We start from the raw sequence: 24,612 nt of genomic DNA on the forward strand, positions 1-24,612 counted from the left end.
TTGTACAACTAAAGAAGTAAGGGGAAATACATGGTATGCAGGCTCAGCTCAGCTCTGTGAGTCATCATTGGTGGCTGAGGGCACCTTCAGAGAAAAGCAGAGATAAAGTCTCCTTATTAAATACCGGAGAGAAGAGAACAATTCCCCTTTCTCAGCTGAAGGTGATAAAGTTTCTCCTATCAGCTAGAGGTTTAGGGGGCTGGGAGTAGGCAAGGGGGGAAGAATAAGGTTGACCCAAACACAAAAGCTGCAAGATAGAAGTCATCTTCTTCATTCAGAAGCATAATATTTTGCCCAAGTTTTAGGAGGGAGAGCACAAGCAGAAAAAAATGAACAAAAAAATGAATCACCATTGACTGAGTTTACAAGCTAAGTAGGGCTTGGATGATTCAATTGTTTGCTAGAAGAGAAAAATCATAAAATCAGAATATTAGAGCAGGAAGGGGCCTTCAAAATCACCTAATCCAGTCCCTCTCATTTTAGAGTCAAGAAATCTGAGGTCAAGAAAGATGAATCCGAACATCACTGAGTATTAGAATTACAAGTAACCATCTAGTCAGAGATCTCCCACCCATGTACGAATCTCCTTCTATAACTTCTCTAACAAGTAGTATTCTTTGAATGTGTGAATACTTGCAGTGATGGGAAGCTCACTACTTCAAGGGGGGCCCATTTCATTACTGGATAATTATGTTAGTATAAAGTCCTTCTTTGTGTAAAGTCAAAATCTTAGCTCCTGTAACTTTTGCCCATTGATCCTGTCTTATGGAGCTACACAGAATAAGGCTACACCATCTTCCATAGGATTGCCCTTATAATCCAGGAATACAGGCAGTCTTTGAGGTGGGGAAAAAATCCATACACCTACATTTTTCAAATGAGTCTATTTGGCTAGTAATTATTTTCCTCAGTGAAATTACCAACCCTCCTGTGGACCTTGTTGTGATAATTACCGCAGTTTCTAAGTCTCTAAATATCTTTGATATGCTCTTGCTCTCAAATTAATGTGACTGACTTCTTTCTTCCTTCACCAACTAGAAATTTCACAAAGCTCCCACCCCTAGAAATAGCCATATTGTGAGGCTGGACTGGGGTGACTCCTGTTCAGTCCCAATGTAACTCTCAATTTAGGGTTCCTCAGAGAACCAAAATACACAGGGAAGATCTCAGAGAAAGAGTTATTGAGGCAAAAAGCCAGGGAGAGTGCTCAGAGTGGACATCATGGGGAGAGGAGGACACAGGGGCCCTCCTAGAGAGGAATGGGTTAAATCCTTTCCACTGCAGTACAAAAGAAAAGAGTGTGCGGAAAGATTAGGATTTTTGCTTTTACAATGGGAGCTGCTGAAGCCTGGGGAAGAAGCAGAAGAAAAAAAGGGGGCGTCTCCTCTTTAAAGACTTGAGAGGAGTGAGAGCAAGGGAGAGACAGTAAAAGAGAGAGGGGAGAGGAGAGAGAGAGAGAGAGAGAGGAAGAGGGGAGAGAGAGAGACAGAGAGAGAGGGAGAGAGGGAGAGAGGAAAGGAGAGAGACAAGAGAGAGAAGAGAGTAAAGAGATTGAGTGAGTGGAGAGAGAGAGAGAGAGAGAGCGCCAATTTATCTTTGGAGAGGAAGATCCTCTGTTTTAGAGTGACCTGCCCTGGGAGAGGCACCCACTGGCTCCAGGCCAAAGAGGGAGACAGCACCAAGTCACCCTTATTGAAACTAAGGGAACGATCGCCCCTCCCTTTCCCACCTCTCTCTGGCCTGGGCATGTCTCGGCGAAAGCAACGGAAACCCCAACAGTTAATCTCGGACTGCGACGGTTCCACCGCTTCTGAGAACGGTGGGTGTCCCAGGGAGGGGTGAGAGGTGGGACCAAGCCCAGGAAAGCAGAGTAGTAGTTGGGGGAGAGCACCTGGGAGGTGGCCAGTGGGTGACATCCAGAAACAAGGTAGGAGAAGCCTGATCATTTATAGTATTAACAGAGGTCAAGCAACAGGGCTTGTGGGGCTTTCTGGGGTAACTTGGGTTGGGGAGTGGGCCCCCTCAGCTTTCCTTGGGGTTGTTTCTCTTTTTGTTTTCCTGTTGTTTGTCTCTCAATGAAAATGGAGTTTCCAAACTGACTCTGTCTCCCCCACCCAAAGAGTTTCTCTTCATGTCCCTTGTGCTGGCTGGTCTTTGTGCCGTTGCTAAGTAACGTCCTCAGACCTGAAGACTGTCTCTTAGGGGTGGGATTTTTCCCCCTTTTCTTTCTGGGGAGTTGGGTTGCAGGAGAATGAGTTGGATAAAAACGTGCATGTTCCCCTGAGAGGGAGGAGAAAAAAAGTTTCTCATTGTTAAGTTGAGAGAGAAGAGATCAGGAGAATTTCCCCAAGGGAGAGTGCCTATCTATGACAGTGGGAATCAGAACTGGCTTTTGGTGTGTATCTGTGTCACTTGGATAGATGTTAGAGGGGGTCAGCCAGTGTTAGTGGTTTAGGCTTGTGCAACAAGGGTTATTTCAGAGGAGACTGGATAGTAAAAGTGCGGGAATTTGCAAAAGGGTGTTTCTAGTTGCTGATGTAGTTTAATATAGATGTGAATATAGACATATATATATTATACCCACTATTATAAAAGAAAACCCTCTGATTTGTGGAGATTTTTTCTTTAAAATAACTTTAAAACTTTTTTGTTTTACACCTTTTATTTATTCTCCCAATACTCCTATGGGCAGGAGCAACCATTAATATTTCTACTTTACAGATTTAAATTCAACAAATATTTGTTAAGGGCCTATTCTGTGCCAGGCATTATACTGAGTGCCAGGGAGATTATAACGCTCAAAGTCACACAATAACTCAACATTATAGCTAGAACGAGGATGCCGCTGTCCTAACTTCCTGTCCCAATGTTCACTACCTCAAAATTCACTAAACTATTCAGTGGGAAGGATTGATGTTTAGTATGCAAGGTCTCTATGATGACATATTGCACTCTTGAGAGAATTTGGGTGTGTGGGCCCAAAGGTCATTACTGAGCAGGCCAGGTGGGACAACCATCATGACATACTAGTACAACTTCCCCCAATATAAGAGGGAAATGAATCAAGGGCAGAACTCAGGAACTCTGGTGAGTTTGGCTTGAGGTTACAGAATGGATTCCATGAAAAACAGGTTCCTGGGTAACCTATTTAGCAAAGAATGGGGTCTGAAAAAAACTTGGTACTATTCACAGGTTAAATTCCCCTCCCCTCCATGCTAGGAAAAAGACTTAGAGGCCACAGAGATCAGTTCACAGTGGGCTTCTGACTGTGGAACAGCCTTCCTTGGCAGACAGATTGTGGTTTGAGTGAACTGCATTTTCACAGACGCTTATGGAAGGCCCAGTTCAGATGTTCCAAAATTTCCTAGAATCCTGCTGTGTCCGTATTTAGTAGTAGAGTGGTTATGGCTTCCTACCAATCCTACGCCAAATTAGTCCTTCATAGTGCCGCTTCTAGGCAGGTTGTTTTTTCCTCATGCTCTACAGGAGACCTCCCTGGGAGGATAGGAATCATTTCACAGCCCAGCTCCCCTGCTGGTTCAATCATGGAGAGATGCTAAACCCCTGGAGTCAACCACAGCCCTCCTTCTCTGTTCTCTTAGGCCTACTAACTCACCCCCAGTACCAAGCATCTCAAGGAAAAACCACTATTACCAAAGAGAATCAGAAAGAAGTCTCCAAAGGCAACCCAGTAGGGAACTTTTGGCTCTTCCCGGTTGTTTCATTCTGCACACCTTGGATACTGGGGATGTGCAGATGATGTCACATAAATCATCACCACTAGAAATAGTCTGAGGTATGAAATAGAAAATAACTCCATTTGTAATGTTGCCTTTCATTAAGAAAAGACCAGAAATACAAAGTCAGACTAAAGAGCAGAGAAGAGATTGCAGCCTCTTAGGTTAGATGTCACCCAATTCCTTGCATTTACCTAAGCGCTTTCTATTCAGAATCACCTAAACATGAACAAGAGGCAGCTGGGTAGCCCAGTGGATAGAGGGCTGGGTCTGGAGTTAGGAAGACTAGAGTTCAAAGTTGACCTCAGACACTAGCTTTGTGACCTTGGGCAAGTCACTTAATTTCTGCTTGCCTTAGTTTCCTCACCTGTAAAATGGGGGCACCTAGTTCACAGGGTTATTGTGAGTATCAAATGAGACAATAATTGTAAAGCGCTTAGCACAGTGCCTGGCACGTAGTACACACTACATTAACGTTAGCTATTATCACGACTATTGTTATAGATATTAGCCATTATCATTATTATTTTGGTTGATATTGTGATTGATAATATTGATACTGATAAAGTTTGCAAAGGGTTTTTCTTATACTTTACAGTGGTAAAGTTTCCTGTGGATCCTGCTTTCCAAATAGATTTTAAACAAGGAGTCATAAGCAGCTTGCCCAAAGCAGATCAGACAGTTTTCCATGGTGCCAGGTCACCAGATTGAGTTCTCCAGAGTTCTGGGGTCTTATTGCTCACTTCCCTTCCTCTACACCACAAGAAAAGATCTGAGTTCTTCTTACTTCACAAGACACTGGGCAAGCTTCTGGTTTTCCTTTGAGGCACTCCAGCCCTATACACAGATCTTACCCAGAAGGTTCCAGTTCTCTCCAAAAGAATCCAGATGGACCTTTGCCCTAGAATAATGCTTCATAAATTTTCCTGGGTTCTCACTAAATTAGGCAGATGCCTTTGCATTTCATAACATTATCATCAGGATTTAGTTTACTGCCTGGACAGACTCTACTCTGACTATTCACAACATTGAGCAACATGGCCAGTCAGAAACAGGAGAAAATCTAAATTCCAGGTTTAGTCAGGACAGATAAGAGTTGGGGGGGAAAAAACACATCTTGGCCATAATATGGAAAGTAGCATGGTGCAATGGGAAAAACAATGAACTAGAATCTATCATGAACTAACAGTATGATTTGGAGAAGTTACTTTCCTGCTCTGGCCCACAGTGGCTTCTGACTGTGGAGGATGAGACAAAATGATCTCTAAGGTCATTTCCAACTAAATATATATTTTAAAGCTATTAACATATAGACATAGTATATATAGTAGAGAAAGAAGAGAGAGAAGAATATGAGGTAGAAAAATATATAGCTATGAGAGAGATAGATATGAGAGACAGATAGATAACAGGGTATCCCAAAAGCTTAAACTATACTATTAAAGCTTAAAATGGCATTAAGACTTTTGGGACACCTTGTAAATGTGATATACATATATATATCGCTCTTAATAGGTAACTTTTATATAGTGCTTTATGTTGCAGTGTTTTATTTGTATTACCTCAGTCTTCCTCTTGTGTTCCATAGCAAGGGCTTCTTCATACTTACATGATCTTGAGGCTGCTAATTTTAGAATACGAATTTTTCCTTCCATCTTTTTTCTATCCCCAGCAACCTCTTTCCCCTAGTGACATTTTCTAACTGGGTACATCCCCTGGATGATCTTTGAAAAGCCTTCATAAATCCCCAAAACAGTTTGGGAAATACCACGTCCTTTTACACACATGTGAAATTCCTGACCTCAGAGTAAACATCAAGAAAGCATTTTTAGTGAATTGTTGGGAACACGGGTTTTACTCTGGTTCTTTGGCTTCCCGGCAGGCTCTGATACATACACATGCAAATAACCCTAAGTTTTTTGCTATCCATTTTCAAGGCCTAGAGAGACTTGCCCATATCACCTAGCTTCTTGGGGAAGTAAGAATAGTGTGAAGAGGTATTCTTCTGCCCTTTCTTTTGCCCAAAAATTATTGTTCAAGACACCAACCAAAAACAGTAAATACTGCCCATTAATAATGAAGGTGAAATAGCCCATAATGGCAAAACTCCAGAGAAAAGATCTATCTCTAGGCTAGAAATATGCATTAGAGAATGTAAGGGATGAAACAGGAAGAGAAGGAGCAGGGAAGTAAAAAACTAATACAACCGGGAAAAAATCAGAAACCCAGTTATTTAGTGAGAGATGGAAAACAGGATAGAAACCAAGATACCTAGAGGTAGCATGGAGAACACATTAGATTTAAGTAGGCAGTCAGCAAAGGGAAAATAAACAAAAATCAGTGTTGACTGCTTTATTCATTTCACTTTCTAAAGGAAGAATATTCTCTAACTATTCAGTCCTAGGGACCTAATGATTAGAAATACTATAGATAATAGAATTCTAAAGCCTGGAGGTCATTCATTCTATTTCTCTAATCCTACCTTGCAGCCTACCACTCTCAACCATCATTTTACAAATGCATAATTTGGGGAACTCCCCCCAGAGGGAGGAATGGACTTGAGATGATACACCCAAGCACTCAGTGGGTTAGTGGCAGAGCTGGCACCAGGACCCAAGCCTGCTGGCAAAAAGCATGACTTGGTGAAAAAATATCACATCAAGGGAAGTCAGAAGACCCTGAGTTTAAGTCATGGTTAGTCACACTAGCAAGCTGTGTGACTTTGGGCAAAACATTTTACCTTTCTGAGGTGGGGTTGGACTAGGTGATTTCTAAAGATCCTATCAAACCCCATCATAGGTTCTGATGGCTTATGATTCTATGACTCTGGCCAGACCACAATTGCCTCCAAGTGCCAGAATAAACTGAAAATAGTCTTATATTCTGGGTAGAGCACCAAGTTTTTTCCTGCCAAAAAGGCACTTTTTTAAAAAGGGCAGCTTTGTATTGTGATCAAAAGTGTGCCGATCCTGAGAATCACAATATTGTATTATGTTAATCTGGAAAAGACTTTAGAGATAGGTGTGTATTTTCCCCATCAAGGACCAAGACTAGGAATGACTGAGCCCCTTTCTCCAATCTGCCATTGGACTAATAGTGACCGCAGAGAGGGCCATAGTTACAGACAGTGGGAGGGGGAGAGAGAGAGACAGAGACAGAGACAAAGGGAGACAGAAAGAGAGAGAGAGAGAGAGAGAGAGAGACAGAGAGAGAGAGAGACAGAGACAGAGACACAGAGAGAGAGAGAGACAGAAACAGAGACAGAGAGAGAGAGAGAGACAGAGACAGAGAGACAGAGAGACAGAGAGAGACAGAGACAGAGGGAGACAGAAAGAGACAGAGAGACAGAGAGACAGAGGGAGACAGAGAGACAGAGACAGAGGGAAACAGAGAGACAGAGAGGGAGAGAGAGAGAGAGAGAGGGAGAGAGAGAGAGAGAGAGAGAGAGAGAGAGAGAGAGAGAGAGAGAGAGAGAGAGAGATTAGGGAAGGAGAAAAGATGAAGCTGTACTCCTGAAGGACAAAAATAGTTGTGGAAGCTGCCTGTTGAGTGTAAGCATCATTCTGTACATAGGCTTAATATGTGATGTGATTTCAAGGGGCTAAAAATTACTTCCCTACTATAAAAAAAAAATCCCTGCTTACTGATTGCTGTTTGAAATTCCTTTAACTTTGGTACAAATAGAGATAAGTAAGGCTTAAAATACAAATACAGCTGAGTAAGGTGACCCAGGGCTTAAATACACACCAAGGTGTAAAAGGTTGAGATCTTTTCTCCAAGGTCTTTAGCTTGCTGGATGGAGAGAAGGGGGAAGGAACAAAGGTTATTGGGGTCCTTGTCTTGGCTGGAGAGTAAGGGGAGATAGGAATGGGAAGAGAGGAAGAAGGGAAGTTTGCAGTGCTGAAAACAACCTAATTTACTTCAAAATTTGAGAGGGGATTGAATTGTCTATTGTTTTCTCTCTTCAAGTTTCCTTTATTGATTCTTTGGAAGTTTTGGGTTTTTGGTTTGGTTTTTTTTTTTTGGTAGCTTCTCCTCACACATTTCTCACCAGGCATAAAAGGTTCCTTAGGACCCATCTCACCTTATTAATTAATCTCTCCTCCTTTCTCTGCTAGTGTTCTTATCTAAGCTCAAAACAGCGGATGAATGGAGTGAGCACGGGTAAACAGCCAAAAAGGGGTAAACTTCTAGGTTCCTTTTTAGATTAAAACGTAATTTCTGGGTTCTAATGGTACAGTTATTCCTTTTTCCACATAACTCAGGGCGACTTTTTTCACCTTATCTGTTAAATAGGGATACCATCTAGTTTTAACTTATTTGTGTTTGGGTTTCCATTAGTGTCTGTTTGACCAAACCTAGGCCCCTCAGGGAAAGAATAAAGTTCCTACCCACCCCCAACCTTCCAGCTCCAAAGTGCTGGGAAATACTGTTTCTCTTTACAAGAAGCTGTTGATCCATCACCTTTCACCACAGGCTAAATTTACCTTAAAGGAGAATGCAGATCAACTTACGGATCAGAAAGCAAATTGAGTTAAAAAGTAAGAAAGGGGACAGTGTTTCCCTGGAGAAGATGAAAAGAAAAGGGTTTCTTTTTTTTTTGTCAGAAGACTTGGCAAAAACAGCAACCTGAGATCAAATATTCAATGCTAATTAACAAACGCTCAGTAGAGGGCCTCCGTTTGACTTCCTTTCCTTTGCTGACTATAAAGAGCAAATGATAGGTGGTGGACAAATAAGGCAATTTCTCTCGTTTTAGGGAAGCAGGACAGAGTTATTATGCTTCGGAAAGCACCAGGCTGGCATCAGGAAACCTGAATTCTAGCTTTAGTTACACTCAATTGCTGTGTGACCTTGAAGAAGACCCTTAACCTCTCTGAGCTTCAGTTTCTTTCTTCTGAAAAAATACAATGGGCTGTATTTATCCTTGGCATGCATTCCAGAATTGAGTGGATCTTTTTTTCATCAATAAGGTTTCCAGGATTAAGCCTAGAAGCAAAGGACTATAGTACCAATTAAGGTAACTCACCTTGAGCCCCTAGGTTTCATTGATTATCTGAGATTCTCTGAGCAAAATCACTTGAATTGGATGGAGTTGATCAAAAAGCCTGAATTCTAGTTCCATGTTTGCCATAAACTAACTGTGTGGCTATGGGCACTTAACCTTCTCAATTTCCTGGACTATAAAAGGAGAGGATAGAAGGGGGTGAGGTATTCCATAGTTTCTACTGCTATTCAGCTATGCCCGACTCTCTGTGACCCCATTTGGGGTTTTCTTGGCAAAGACACTGGAGTGGTTTGCCATTTTCTCCTCCAGTCCATTTTACAGATAAGGAACTAAAGCACACAGGGTTAAGTGGCTTGCCCAGGGTCACACAGCTAGTAAGTGTCTGAGACTAGATCTAAACTCAGGAAGATGAGTCTTCCTACCTCTAAGGACCTAGCCGCCCTCTATGATCACTGAGTCCCTTCCAATTCTAAAATTCTATGGCTCTATGGCTTTAAAACAAAACAACAAAATCCTATCAAACAAAGATCACGATGGGAAAGAGGTTAGGTATCATTAAATGAAACAAACAAAAAAGCAGGACATTACAACTCCAAACCTAAGTTCAAGTCCTAATGCTGACATGTACTCTCTGTGTGACCCTGGGCAAGAGGCTTAACCTCTCTGTGCTCTAGGCAACTCTTAAAGACTTGAAGTTTCAAAGAAGATACTGACCTGCATTGGTAAAGGAAATGTCCTTACCCAGGAGTTCCAATGAAACCAGAGGTTCAGTCCCTATTTCCAGTAACAATTCCAAATCAGTTGGGACTTTTAATAGAGAAATGTCCTGAGTCCCATCTTATTTTAAGAAGGCATTACCAGAAGGGGCAGCTAGATGGCGCAGTATACAGAGCACTGGTCCTGGAGTCAGAAGGACCTGAGTTCAAATGTGACCGCAGACATATAACACTCACTAGCTGTGTGACTCTGGGCAAGTCACTTAATCCCAATTGCCTCACCAAAAAGAAAAAAGAAAAAAAGGAAAAAAAAAAGAAGGCATTACCAGAAATAATAAAGCAACACTACAAAGCTGGTCTGGTGTTTACACATGTTAGTATAATCATTATTACTATACTGATATGTTTACCAGTTGGTCAACCAACAGTCAAAGAGCTCTATGCTAAGAGGATACAAAGAAAGGCAAAAATAATCCCTGCCTTCAAGGAGCTCACTTTCTAATGGAGAAAACAATATGTAAATAACTAGGTTCAACAAAACCTGAAGTCAGGAAGACCTGAATTCAAATTCTACCTCAGTCACTCAACAAAAGATGTGTCCCCAGGCATGTCACTCAACCTCAGTAAACCTCAGTTTCCTCATGTATAAAATGGGGATAATAATAACATCTACCTGTCAGAGTCGTTGTGAGGATTAAATGAGGTAATATGTATAAAACATTTTGCAAACCTTAAAGCACCATATAAATGCTAGATATTATTATGATGATGATGATGATGATGATGATGATGATGATGAGCTATATACAGAGTAGATAGAAGGTAATATGGGATGGGAAGGCAACTAGCAGCTGAGAGTACTGGGAAAGGCCATCTATAGAAGGCAGGACTTTATCCGAGTCTTAAAAGAAGCCAGGGAAACAAAGAGGCTTCAATATGATGATCTAGGATGGTTTCCTAGATGCGAGTACTCCCTCCATCTAGGCAGGCTGCAAACCTTTTGCAATTTAGTAGACTGTCTCAACTAGTTACTGTTGCACATTTCTAATTTATCTCCCTTTTTCTGTTTTATTCCCCCAATCTGCCATCCACAGAGCTGACAAAAGCAACCTTTCTGAAACACAGGTCTGAACATGTCACTGCTCCTGTTCCATAATCTGTGGTGGCTCCCCATTGGTCCTAGCTCAATCAAAACTTCTCAGCTTAGCGATTAAAGAGCTCCTTTTCAGAGTTAGGTCTCACATAGTTCTTTGCACCTTCTAGTGGCCTCCTTTGCTGTTCCTGATTTGGGTTTTTCAGACGTTATGCCTTTCCATTTTTATGAAATGCACTCCTTCTTCATCTGTGCCTCCAAGTGAATCAACAATGGCCAAAAAAAAAAAAAATCATCACCCAGAGATGAATCTTCCAGGGATGAGCCTCTTCAAAATTAGGTAAACAGATCTTTCCACAATATTGGGCCTTTCTATGTTAGCAAGACTTTTGTGTTCTTCTGGTATAGCCTCTGAGAACCCAGGATCACTCCTCATACCACAATCAGGCATTGAAAAAGAACTCTTATGAAGACTGTTTATTATATAAGCCCCAAAATTCAAGATGCTCAACACACACACACACACAAATAACATTTATATGTTTTGTGCATATGTCACAGAAGATTTTTCCATTTTATTATCTTATTTTAGCTCTTCTGTATATCTGCCATCTGAAGACCAGTCTACCTGAGATTGCTCTCTAAATGGCGAAATTTTTTGTTCACAGTCACTCACTAAGAACCTTTAAAGAAGTGGCTCTTAACTTTTGGAGGGTCATTGGCAACTTAGTGAAGTCTATAGACCCCTTCTCAGAACAATGCTTTTATCTTTTATTTTTTTAAATAAATCTACTTACTTTATACAATCTATCTCTCTCATTGTCCTTGCCCATTTAACAAACAAAATAAACATCTTTTCCTAAACGTATAAAACTTAGCCAAACAAAATCTCACATGTACAAAGTGTACATCTCTCTTTGCATTTTAAGTTTATCAACTCTCTAATAGAGGATAGGGAGGGTGGGCTAGGTATGTGGCAGAGGGGACTGGCATTTCATTTTCAGGCCTCTGGACTCATGGTTTATCATTGCATTGATCAGAATTCCAACATCTTTCAAAGTGTTTTTCTTTATAGTAGTGTTATCATTGTATAAATTGTTGTTCTACTAGAATAATGTTTTCTAACACATTAAACAAAATGCATATTTTTACAAAAGAAACTAATGATATTGAAATACAGCTACCAAAATATTTTTCCCCAAATTCATAGACACCAGGTTATAAACCCCTGCTCTGAAGCATGAGAGGGCTTACAATCTGCTTCTGTGGAAAGAGTATCCATACTGAATAAATCATGTGTCTTTTGAAGCACTGAAACATCTCATTTTAGCCTTACAACATTTTGCATGAGGTAAAACAACTATTATTATCTCCACTTAATGAGTAATTTGTGGCAACTATTATTATCTCCGTTTAATGGCTAACTCAGGGATTAAGTAGCATGAGTAAGGTCACTACTCAACAGTTTTAATTTAACAAACAGTTACTAAGTGTCACCTATGTGCAAGGTACCTTCATTAAGGATACAAAGATGAAAAACAACTCAGTTCCTGCCCTCAAGAGGCTAACATTCTACTTGAGTTGGGGAAGAGGGATGGGAGGGAAGGATATGTAAATGATTTATTCTATGTCCAACCAGATCTATACCATCTATAGTTGGTGCAATGGCATTCTATCATGGACCAGCCTTTGAGGGTTACCTGAGGCTCAGAGAGGCTATACAAGTCATGCAGCTAGTAAAAGAATACAAGTCTAGCATTCTACTACACCAGGGATGACAAGGTAAGGGTGGGGAGGGATGCATATATATTAATAAATATGAAACCAGGTAGAGGGTGAATGGAACAAAAAAAAAAAAGAGGGTCAGACAGACTCCTCTAGGAAACTCGAAAAGAGAAAAACAATTTCAGCAGAAGGACTAAGAAAGGTACGACTTGATCTGAGCTTTGAAGAAAGAGAAGTGTTCTGAAAGATGGAGTTGAAGGAGTATATGTACAGTTCAGGCATGGGAGCTAGCCTGGGCATGAATGAGTCAGCACTTCCAACGCAGAGAGCTGCTTGTTCATTATGGCTGGGATTCAGCTTTCAGAAGCCCTGAGATCATTCCCATCTCCTGCTCCTCTAAGTTTCTTTCTAAAACAAAGGTTCTTAATCTTTCTGTGTCAAAGACACCTTTGTCAAAGCCTAAAGAAGCCCTTCTCAAAATAAAATGTGTGTCCACATCCATAATTGAAAGAAATGCAGATTTTCATTTAGGGGTTAGTGAGAATACAGTTGTAATTTTTTCCCATCTAAGTTTACATACCCCCTAAAACCTATGCATAGATCCCTTGGGAGTCTGTGCACCCCAACTTAAGAACTCCTGTCCTAGAGAGAGGGCAAAGGCATAATTCTTTCTTCACACATATAGACCAAGGCCTTGATGATCACTTCCTTCCCTAATGTTTTCTGTGTGTTCTGGCTTTACCCAACTCCGATCCCCTCAGACAGGATTCTCAGGAACTTCTCCACCACCAGCAACTATAGGATCTGCTTCTTCTCATTAATCTCCTTCCTGGAGCTCTAATAAAGGGTTTCAGGTCAGGTGTGGTAAACATGGAACTCCTGATTCTTAGCCAAAGCTTTTGCCATTAACCCATCATGTCTCTGGTTTGCAATTGGCAAGTATGGGATATCCTGACTAAATGGAGCAATTTTTGTTGTTCTGTGGGGGGTTGGGAGTTGAGACCACTGTCTGAAAGAGTAGTCCAAGTATTAGCGAAAGCATACACAAAAGCGTGGAGGTGTGAAATAATGAGGCATATACAGGGGACGGTAAGTCATTCAGTTTGACTGGAGGCTGGGGTACATATGGAAGACTTGTACGAGAAAAGAGTGGAAATGTACAGTGTAACTAAACTGTAGAAAGCCTTAAATGCCAGACAGAGTAATTGGAACTTGGTTCATTAGGCAACAGAAAAGTTACAAGTCCAGATCTATTCATAAGGCAGATAAATCGTATTGCAATATAAAGAATGTATTGGGGAGGACAGAACATAGAGATTGGAAGATTTTTCAGGAGGCTGTTGCAATAGTCCAAGTCGGTAGTAAGTAGGGCCTGTACTAGGCTGGTTGTAGTGGGAATGGAGAGGCAGATGAAATACATTACAAAGAGGCAGTTGAAACATATTAGAGAAGAAAAATCCACAGGACTTAATAATTGATTGGCTATAAGAAGTGGAAGAGAGGAATGATTCAAAGATATCACCTTGCTCCCTAACATTGGTAGGTAGATGATGGTTCCAGTGACAGAAATAATCAAATAAGGAAGAAAAGGTTTTGGGAAAAACATAATAAGCTTGGTCTGGGACATCAGTTTAAGGTCTCAGGAGAAAATTCAGGTGCAAATGCCTTGTCAGCAGTTGAAAATGCAGATCAGAAACTTGGGAGAAAGGTCAAGCCTATAAAATATAGACCTGAAAATTATCTACTTAGAGACAATATCTGAAGGAGAAGAGGGGGCCTGTGAATGAAATTGCTAAAGAGGTAAGTATGGGGAAAGGCTGAGGATAGAACATTGGGGGACACCTTAATGGGTTATAAAAAGGACTTCGTGGATGGCGAGGTCTTCCTGTAAACGCTACGGAAAGAATGTGATTTCATAAGGTAACACAATTAGTTGGTCTCAGAACTGGGATTAGAACTCAGATCTTTTGACTCTCAGGGCAGGGCTCTTCTCCATACCACTTACTGGCCATCTAGTAGAGGGTAATTCATTTTTCAGATAAATGACCTTTTAGATCCCTACCAACTTGAAATTTTAATGATTCTAAGAAGTTCTCTCTTGAAAAGCACTAGCTGCTTCTAGTAACATAGGCAGAATGAGTATCATGAAACATAGAATTCAGGGATCACATAAACTGACCCAATCACTTCCTTGGTCCTTCTGCTACTTTCTTTGCCTTCTGTAGCTTTTTATTTTCTCATGAGAGAAGTCTGTCCCACCCTTGCAAAGGAGCATTTCCAGGTCAGAGCTCTTCCCTTCAATAATTCTCATAATATCTTCCCAGACCCAAGCAGCCTAGTAACTTTGGAAGAGATAGAAGACAAAGAGGAAGTAACAGTTACCTGTTGGTCCTGAAAAATCTTACCTAGTGTCTGCCATAGGGGGAAACCTAACCATCATCCTTTGTGAAAACAGTCTACCATGGGAATACATTAGTGGGGCATATAAGTTTATTTTCTCCAGACATCTCTGGATGATCCAGAGGTCCAGGCCTTCCTGATTCATGAGACTCTTTCTCCAAAGAAAGATATGATCACTTCATGGCAGTCCTTTAATCAATACGGCTGCTTTGAAACGTGCTCTATACTTTTGCTTCCAGGTCATTACCTAGATATGGGCAGGTAAGGGGGTGCGGATGACCAGCCCTGGAAGAATCGGGAGGTCTGGTCTTAGTATGGCCCCTAGCCGTGGGGGCGCTCTAATTTACTGCCTGGGCTCCAGACCCCCACCGAGATGCTCTCCACCGCCACCCCGGCCCCCGCCCCCAGCTCTCGTACCTCTCTACCCTCTGGCCCCGCCTTCCTCTCGCCTCTCCTCCCCGGAGGCTCCTCCCCTCTCCCCTCTTCTCCCTAAGCAGCTCCTCTTCTTCTTGCTCCGCCTCCCCTTCCCTGCTCCTCTGCTCCCCGGCTCCCCCCCTGCTTCTCCCCGCCCCCGCGCCTCCAGCGCTGGAGCTGCTGCGCTGCTGCCGAGCTCCATCTCTGCAGTCAAGACGCTCGGGTGCGGAGGCTGCCGCAGCTACCGTGGCCGCTGCCACCTCCTCCCCTCCCCCACTCCCATGCCCATTGTCCCCCCAATCCTTTCACCCCGACCATGGCGCACGAGGCCGGAAGGAGCTCTCGTCCTGGGGGACCCTACGGGGAGCTGCGGGCTGAGCCCAGAGGTGCGGTAGGAGCCGGGGCCCGGGGAGGGAGTTAAAAGGAAAGGGAGGGAGTTGGGGGGGGCGCGGGATGATGTTTCATAGGGGAGGGGTTTATGGTAGGAGGGGAGCTCTACCCCTTAGCTCCCCACTTAGGCCACTGCCCCGCCCCCGCCCCCTCTTCCACCACCCAACAGCGGAGATAACGCTGCCCCTTCCCCCACCACGGAAGGATGTATGGGGTATCTCTTGCATGACTACAGCCATGGGGTCGTCTGGGCTGGTGGGGTGGAGATCCTACTATATGCTTCTTGTCAGGTGGGGGCGGGGGGGGAGTAGGGGGCGGTGCTCAGACCGTTCTGTTTTGCCTGCATGAGTGAAAACCTTCCCGGGTCGTACAGCACACCACCACCCGCCCCCCCCCGCCTCCCCCCAGCTATGCCGAGTGGGTTCTTTATCTGAGCGTCATGTCTTCCTCCTTCCCATACCCACCCTTACTCCCTCCCCAATCCTTTTTTCCTCTCTTCAGGTGACACTGGCGACGAGGACCAGCCCCAAGTCTGCGCCAAGTGTTGTGCCCAGTTCACTGATCCAACGGAGTTCCTCACCCACCAGAACACGTGTTGTACTGACCCTCCAGTAATGGTCATCCTCGGGAGCCAGGAGAATTCTAGGTCAAACTCCTCCTCCTCTTCTGAAGCTCGACCAGAAGGCCAGGACAGCCCCCACATTATGGATACAGAGCAAAGCAACCCCCCTGATCCTGGGCCCTCAGTACCCACAGATACCAGCTGGGGGCCAGAGCGAGGCAGAGAAGAACCTTCAGACCACTTTCTCATCACCACAGCAGGAGCTACTTCAGCTGGTGGAGGTGGGGGGCTGATTTTGGCCAGCCCCAAGCTGGGAGCAACCCCTTTGGCTAAGGAGTCCACCCCTGCACCCCCTCCACCACCACCTCCTCCTCCTCCTCCTCCTCCTCCTGGAGCAAGTAGTGGTCACTTGAACATCCCCTTGATACTTGAGGAACTCCGGGTCCTGCAGCAGAGACAGATCCATCAAATGCAGATGACAGAGCAGATCTGCCGTCAGGTGCTCCTCCTGGGCACCTTGGGTCAGTCAGTGGGTGCTACTGCCAGCCCCTCAGAACTACCTGGCACAGGTGCAACCACTGCTTCTAAGACCCTGCTCCCCCTCTTCAGTCCCATCAAGCCTGGCCAGGCAAGTAAGACACTTACACCGTCTTCTTCATCTTCCTCCTCTTCCACCTCTGGGACAGAAGTACCTAAGCCTGCCTTCTTCCACCTCTATCACCCACTGGGGGCACAGCACCCCTTTTCTAGTGGTGGGGTAGGGCGAAGCCACAAGCCCACCCCTACCCCAACCCCGTCCCCAGCACTGCCAGGCACCACAGACCAACTGATCACCTCTCCCCACTTGGCATTCCCTGGCACCACAGGACTGCTGGCAGCACAGTGCTTGGGGGCAGCCCGTGGCTTGGAAGCAGCAGCTTCCCCAGGTCTCCTGAAACCGAAGAATGGTAGTGGTGAGCTGGGCTATGGAGAAGTGATGGGCCCCTTAGAGAAGCCTGGTGGGCGCCACAAGTGCCGCTTTTGTGCCAAGGTATTTGGTAGCGACAGTGCCCTGCAGATCCACCTGCGCTCCCACACGGGTGAGAGACCTTACAAGTGTAATGTCTGTGGCAACCGCTTCACCACTAGAGGCAACCTAAAGGTACACTTCCACCGCCACCGAGAGAAGTACCCTCACGTACAGATGAACCCTCACCCAGTACCAGAACACTTGGACTACGTCATCACAGGCAGTGGTCTCCCCTATGGGATGTCTGTGCCTCCAGAGAAGGCTGAGGAGGAAGCCACTTCAGGGGGTGCGGAACGTAAGCCACTGGCAGCTTCAGCCACAGCCCTCACTGCCACAGAGAGCCTGACCCTGCTGTCCACCACTGCGGGCACGGCCACAGCTCCAGGGCTCCCAGCCTTCAACAAGTTTGTGCTTATGAAGGCAGTGGAACCAAAGAACAAAGCGGATGAAAACACCCCACCTGGAAGTGAGGGCTCAGCTGTTGCCGGAGGAGCAGAGACTGGTACAACTAGGATGCAGCTGAGTAAACTGGTAACATCTTTGCCCAGCTGGGCGCTGCTGACCAACCACTTCAAGACCACTGGTGGCTTCCCGTTCCCATATGTGTTAGAGCCCTTGGGGGCTTCCCCTTCAGAGACCTCCAAGTTGCAACAATTGGTGGAAAAGATTGATGGCCAGGGAGCTGTGGGGGCTGTCTCTACTGCCTCAGGGGCCTCTACCACCTCTGCCCCTGCAGTATCCTCTTCATCCTCCTCAGGCCCCAACCAGTGTGTCATCTGCCTTCGTGTGCTGAGTTGTCCCCGGGCCCTGCGACTCCATTACGGGCAGCATGGTGGGGAGAGGCCCTTCAAATGCAAAGTATGTGGAAGGGCCTTCTCCACTCGGGGCAATCTTCGGGCCCACTTTGTAGGTCATAAGGCTAGTCCAGCTGCCCGGGCCCAAAACTCTTGCCCCATCTGCCAGAAGAAATTCACCAATGCTGTCACTCTGCAACAGCACGTCCGTATGCACCTGGGTGGGCAGATCCCCAATGGGGGCACCATGCTGCCTGAAGGTGGGGTAGCTACAAAGGAAAGTGGAGCTGAGCAGTCTGTACCACAAGCAGCAGGAGTCTTTCCCCAGCAGCCACAGCAGCAGCAGACTCAGCAGCAGGTATCCCCAGAGGAGGAACTATCTGAGGAAGAAGACGAGGAAGGGGAGGAGGAGGAAGAGGAAGATATAACAGATGAGGATTCCCTGGCAGGGAGGGGCTCAGAGAGTGGTGGTGAGAAGGCTGTTTCCATGAGGGGGGATTCAGAAGAGGCATCTGGTCCAGAGGATGAGGCAGCAGCCACAGTGGCAGCATCTGGAAAGGAGATGGACAGTGGTGAGAAGTCAGCCCAGCAGCCTTCCCTACCACTAGCTGGCAACCTAGAGGAACCCCAGCCCATGGATCATGGAAGCAGTGAGCCTACAGGAGGCATTGAGGGGGATGGACAGCCCGAGGAGAACAGCAGCCCAACTTCAGTACTCTCTCCAGAAGGGGAAGTAGCCAGTGTGGTCATAACAGAGGGGCCAGGCATGCAGGAAGCCAGAAGGAAGGAGCATGGGGAGAGCGTGAGCAGCAGCAGTAAGCGGTCCTGTGGGGTGTGTGGCCAGTCCTGTCCCAGCCAGGCAGCCCTGGAGGAGCACCACAAGGCCCACAGCAAGGAGGGGTCACTCTTCACCTGCAGCATCTGCAAGCAGGGCTTCCCTGAGCGGGCCACCCTCAAGAAGCACGTGCTGCTGGCGCACCATCAGGTACAGCCCTTTTCCCCCCATGGTCCTCAGAGTGTACCTTCACTCTCCCTGGCCCCAGGCCATTCAGCCTCAATCTCTGCACCAGGCTTCTGTCCTTTTGGTAGGAAAGATGACCCCACGATCCAGTGAGCCCCTATAGCTGTACCTCCTCCTTCCTGAGCCAAGGAGCACAGGCTGAGGGCTCCATAGAAGGACCCCTGTGATTTTAGCTGCCCCTGTATATCATTGTCAATAATAAATGGGGCTCCCTAATATAATTATATCCCCCAAAGATACTCTCCAACCCCCTTATGCATTTGAGATCCTGGTGTTCACAGAGAACAGTCCCCTACAGAATTTTTCATTGACCTTTCTACCCTTGTGAGGAACAGTCTTCTAGAAGGCCTTCATGTCCCCAGGGGGAACCCTCTTCTAGCTCCTTCAGGGGTGAACCTTCCCTCTCCTCTCTTCCTCTCCCTTTCCCTCCTGGCAGGTGCACCTGAGCACCCACGTTTGGAATTGCAGCCCAGCCCGAAGGGGCCGGCGTCTGTCCCTGGAGGGCCCTGTACCCCTCCTCTCTGGTGGCCAGGTCAAGCTACAGGACTTCCTGTCCCAGGACGTCCCTGCCCAATTGGTGGGGGTGGGCCCTCTATCTTTCTGGAACCAGTATACAGCTTTCCTGTCAAGTGGTCTGGCCTCTAAGCCCCCGGGTTCCAGCTCCGCCTCTACCGCCTCTACCACCACTGCTGCCCTGGCAACACCTGCCCTGTTTGGTCCAGGAACTATGGCTGGGAAGTCATCTCCAGCAGTAGGATCCAGTGAGGCCAAGGAGAAGACCACCCCCCTCATATTCCAGCCTCCTGCATCCAAGACTGTATCTGAGAACCCAGGCAGAGAAGAGAAGTAGCAAACTGCACTGCCCCTCACCCTATTCCAGAAGGTGCCAGCAACTGGGATTTTGCAGTGGTTCATGGCTTAGCCCTGTGGGATGAGAAGAAATGAAGGGTATGCCAACCCACAGGCCCTGAGAATCACATTTAGGCAAAGGAGACTGGTTGGTGGGTATGGCAGGACATGTCAGCCTTCTCCTGACCCTCACAGAGGCATTGGAGAATGACCACTTTGTCATCTTGAAGCACTACCAATGTAGGGTTTGGGGAGTGCAAGTTTGGCTCATTTCTGGAAGGAACAGTTTAGTTGGGGGTTGAGGGGGATTCATGGAGTGGAGATGGGGACATGAGGAGGTTAAGCCTGGTATGAACTCTTGTCATTCTGGGTCTGAAAGAGAGGAGTCCCAATTCAGATAGAATGGCTCTAGTGAATGTTTGGTTATAGTAATGACACAAAGTGCAACAGTGCACAAAGAGGGCAATGTAACAAGGCCCCCCAGACTGGGGTGTTTCCAATTTATTAGATATCCCCCATTTTCCCTAGATCCTGCTTTTCTCCTAATACCCCTCTTCTCTCTAAGCCCTTCCTCTTCCTCACTGTCCCTGCTCATGGACCAGGGTTTATGTCTTCACTACTATTTGACTCTTAGAGAGACCCAGACTTTTGGAGACCAGCTCCTGGAGGTATGTGCCCTTCTCCTTCCTCCTGTAACAGACAAGATGTAGTATTTACTCTTAACATAGGATCATGTGGAACCAGGAGCTCTAGAGGAGGAGTAGCGTTTGGGAGCCCTTCCATCGAGGGACATGAATGGCAGCTTCTCCTCAAAAACTGTAGGCCCCAGAGATTCCTAACATAGTGAAATGTGCAGGGCAGAGAGGGGAGATGCTAGTGTCTTTCTCTCCATCATTAAAGGTGTTTTGACCAAGCATGTGTGTCGTTTGCTCCTTGTGACTCAGATTGTTTAGCAAGAGCAGTCTCTCTGCACCGCACCACTGGAACTCTCCCTTTCACCTTCGGGCCTCCAGTTCTCTTCCAGAATTGAACATGTGGTATTGATGTTATGTTTGTCCAGTCTTATCCTAATAGGATAACTTCTAATATGGAAATGTTCCCTCCCTCTACCTTAGCCTCAAAAGGTAGGAAATGTTCATTCTCTGTTCCATCCATCTCAGGTTTTCTCTTTGCCACTACACAAATCTAGGGCTTTCTGCCACCATATGACTGTTCTTACAGTCATCTGATTTCTCCCCAAACCTCAAGTTGTCATCAGGTCAGCTGAAGGAGCCAAGAAGGTGAACTGATCCTCTTATTCCTTGAGATAAAGAGATGGAAACAAACAAACACAAAAACCAACTCCATGAAACTATGTGAGATAAATTAATGAGATAAATAAGTAGGCTTATGCCTGCTGCTTCCTCAAAAAATAATGTGATCTATCTCCAGCACTATTGAGTGTAGTGGAGGGCAGAGGCATCCTGTAGCCAGGGTGAAGGAGATATTTTCTACTCCAGTCTCAGGATAAAGTCCAAATTCTGATTTGGAGAAGTGTTGAAACATCGTTTGGCTCCATTGCCTTTCTTCTCTAGAGAGAAGAATCTCCAGGCCCCTAAGTGGCTGTTTGTGGGATGCTTCAAGTTTAACCAGAAGCTCCTGTTGTGAGGCTTGCTCCGGGATAAAGGGGAAGGAGGTGAGTAAACCTATTCTTTGCTTATACTCAGGCAGAAGTAATGAATAGGTGTTAGATTCCAGTTGGCCCCACCAGAGCTGTATGATTTCCTTTTAAAAATACAGCTGGTGAATAGAAGAGACCAGGAGCCCTGTGAGGCCCAGAATAAGGAAGAAATAGCTTCTGTCCCTTTAATTCCTGGCAAAGCTTTGTAAGTCTCTTGTTCCTTTCCTCTTTCATTCTCTCTAAGGAAGGAGGTGGGTCAACAACCCCTTCCATTCTCTCTACTTCCCCCACTCCCATTGGTTACAGATAATGCTATTTAACTAATTAAACCTGACTTGCCCTCTGTTGAGGTGCCAGCTCTCATGGTAACAGCTGTCTGTGAGACTTCTATTGAAGGACACTTCCTTACTTCAGGTCAACTCTAATCCCAGCAAAGCTCTACTTCTGCCTTCCCACCCCCTCTCCCACTGTTCCTTTCATTCTTCTCCTCTGCTTGCCTCTTCATTCTCTGAGCCACTTTTTTTTCCTCATCACTCTTTCTATTCTGTCTTCCCACCCTCTACTATTATTTCAGTCCAGCCCTTTTCTATGTATTCCGCCTTACCTTATTCCTTCTCTCCATGACTCACTTATCTCCACCCCCCCCTTCCTTATCCTGCATTCTCACATTGTTTTCATCTAGTCAACTCTTCATGAGGTGCCTGATCCCTAATTCAGTGACCTGGGTGAATAAGTGACTGAAACTTGCAATGCTTACACTCAGTTTCTTAGGTTTCCAGAGAATCTTAAAAAAAAAAAAACCTAATGTTTTTTCAAATAACAAAGAGACAGGATTGTGTCTTTCAGATGGATATGTTTCAAAAGAAAAATAAACGTAAGGATACATACTATACTAGATACTAGCACAATTGTAAAGTATTGACCTTGTATGCAACAGAATGGTAAAGGTAAGATAGGCAGTAGCTCCTGAGGGAAACCGTAGGGACTAATGACAGCGAGATCTCTACAGCCCCTTATCGGGGCACACCTACCCTGGTTCCTGTTGCTCCAGAAAGGTAGATGATATTAATTTAGAAATGTGCTTCCTTGGGTTGAACCTCCCCTTTATGTCCTACCCACTCTATAGCATTCATGTTTTCAGGAGGCAGCATAGAGCAATAGAAGGATTACTGAATTTGGCATCAGGTGACCTAAATTCTAAACCTGCCACACACTACCCACGTGATTTTCAGACAGACACTGTCTTGGTCACGGTTTCTTCATCTGTGCAATGGGAGTACTTCTTCAAACTCTAAATCTTTGATCCTATGATGAGCATATGATCTATCTTGGAACAGATAAAGTTTGCCTCTTAAAGATTCCTTTTTCTACTAAAACAACTAGGTCTTCCAAGGAAGACCAATCTCCAGTATATTTTCTATTTTGATGAATCTATTACTGAGATTCCTCCCACCGTCCATTAAAAATCATCTCTTAGATCATACTCGCAGGGCAGCTAGGTGGCACAGTGGATAGAGCACTGGCCCTGGAGTCAGGAGGACCTGAGTTCAAATGCGGCCTCAGATATACAACACTCACTAGCTATGTGACCCTAGGCAAGTCACTTAACCCCAATTGTCTCACCAAAAAAAAACACCAGACTTGCCCTCATTGCCTTCTAAGCTGAATCACTCAGTAAACATTTATTGAGCTCCTACTATGTACATGCCAAGCACTGTGCTAAGCACTATGCTTAGCAAAAGATAGCCCCTGCCCTCAAGGAACTGGCAAGCAAATCAGGGAGACAACAAGCAAATAAATATATGCAAAGCAAACAATATACAGGATGAAGAGGAAATATTAACAGAGGAAAGGTACTGGACTTAAGAGCAGTTTTCAGAAGACTTCCTGAAGAGGGTGGGATTTAAAGGAAGCCAGACAGGTCAATAGTTGGAGCAGAGGAAGGAGAGTGTTCCCGGCATGGGAGACGGGAAAGAACACCTGGAGCTGAGAAATGGAGTGTCTTATTAGTGGAACAGCCAGGAGGCCAGTGTCACTGGATCAAAGACTACAAGTTGGGAAGCACGGTGTAGTAAGACTGGGAAGGTAGAAGGAGACTGGTTTATAAAGGGCATGGAATGCCAAATAACATTTTTTGTTTGTTCTTAAATGCAGTAGTGGGGGTGGGGGGTGGGGAGACATGACTGGACCCACTTTTTACAAATTCACTTTAGTAGCTGAATGGAAAATTGATCAATATTATCTGTAAAATGGTGATAATAATAGCACCTACATCCTAAAGTTGTTACGAGGATCAAATGAGATAATTTTTTTAAAGCCCTTTGAAAACTTTCAAGTGCTAACATTATTAATATTTTCTAAGGAAAGTAAATGACCTGTTTCACTGTTGGCCATGTTTTTAAGAACTGATAATATAAAACAATTAGAAAAGGAAAAAGAAAAGTAGTGTCAGAGAACTGCGAGTATATATGCAAAGATGAGAAAAGTAAGAGTTTAAGATCTGTTGTTGGTACAGGTGACCAAATGAATAAAGTGGAGATAAAGATGGGAAGGCGGCAGCTAGGTGGCGCAGTGGATAGAGCACTGGGCCTGGAGTCAGGGAAGAATCATCTTCCTGAGTTCAAATATGACCTCAGACACTAGTTGTATGACCCTGGATGGGTCACTTAACCCTGTTTGCTTCAGTTTCCTCATCTGTAAAATGAGCTGGAGGAGGAAATGGCAAAACCACTCTAGTATCTCTGCCAAGAAAACCTCAAATAGGGTCATGAAGAGCTGAATACGACTGGAAAAGATGGGAAAAGGAATAGAAACTAATGGAGTATACCTTTGATCACTTTTAGCAAATGGACATACTTCTTGGCTAGAAAAAAAACCAACCTGAAATAAGATCCTTCACTATGCCAAAAGAGGCAGCATGATATGGTGGAATAAACACTGGCTAGGGAGTCAAAGAACCTGGGTTTAGTCCCAGCTGGGCATGAATGTATGGCAAAGTCACTTAACCTCCTTGAGCCTCTGTTTCCACATTTGTAAAAATGAGTAGGTTGGCTTCTAAGGGCCCTTTCCAACTTTAGATCTACATAATTCTAAAACCTCTGGTTGTAATTCTATAATGAACTGTTTTTGGAACATAGAAAAAGTTGCATTGAAAACTATTGGCTACTAACTAATGTACAGAAAAATCTGGTCCTTTTAGCTTATCCCGCATCATCCCCTCCCTTAAATTGAAAA

At 44.9% G+C, this 24,612-nt stretch overlaps 1 protein-coding gene across 3 annotated transcripts; it reads left to right on the forward strand.

Annotated features, from left to right (window-relative positions):
* The first annotated feature begins 1,455 nt into the window (after positions 1 to 1,455).
* SALL2 (spalt like transcription factor 2) lies at positions 1,456 to 20,634 on the forward strand. Of its 3 annotated transcripts, none has more exons than XM_021004553.2 (3): positions 1,456 to 1,819; positions 15,985 to 18,833; positions 19,306 to 20,634. In XM_021004553.2, exons 1-3 carry the CDS (start codon positions 1,747 to 1,749, stop codon positions 19,717 to 19,719), a joined length of 3,336 nt encoding a protein of 1,111 aa, XP_020860212.1. In that variant the 5' UTR covers positions 1,456 to 1,746; the 3' UTR covers positions 19,720 to 20,634. The 3 variants fall into 3 exon arrangements, with proteins under 3 accessions (XP_020860212.1, XP_020860345.1, XP_020860278.1); XM_021004686.2 differs by lacking the exon at positions 1,456 to 1,819 and adding an exon at positions 12,207 to 12,336; XM_021004619.2 differs by lacking the exon at positions 1,456 to 1,819 and adding an exon at positions 15,156 to 15,479.
* The last annotated feature ends 3,978 nt before the right edge of the window (positions 20,635 to 24,612 follow it).

The sequence above is a fragment of the Phascolarctos cinereus genome, unplaced genomic scaffold (assembly GCF_003287225.1).
Source record: "Phascolarctos cinereus isolate Bilbo 61053 unplaced genomic scaffold, phaCin_HiC Scaffold_3;HRSCAF=262, whole genome shotgun sequence".
In the NCBI taxonomy this organism is placed as follows: Eukaryota; Metazoa; Chordata; class Mammalia; order Diprotodontia; family Phascolarctidae; genus Phascolarctos; species Phascolarctos cinereus.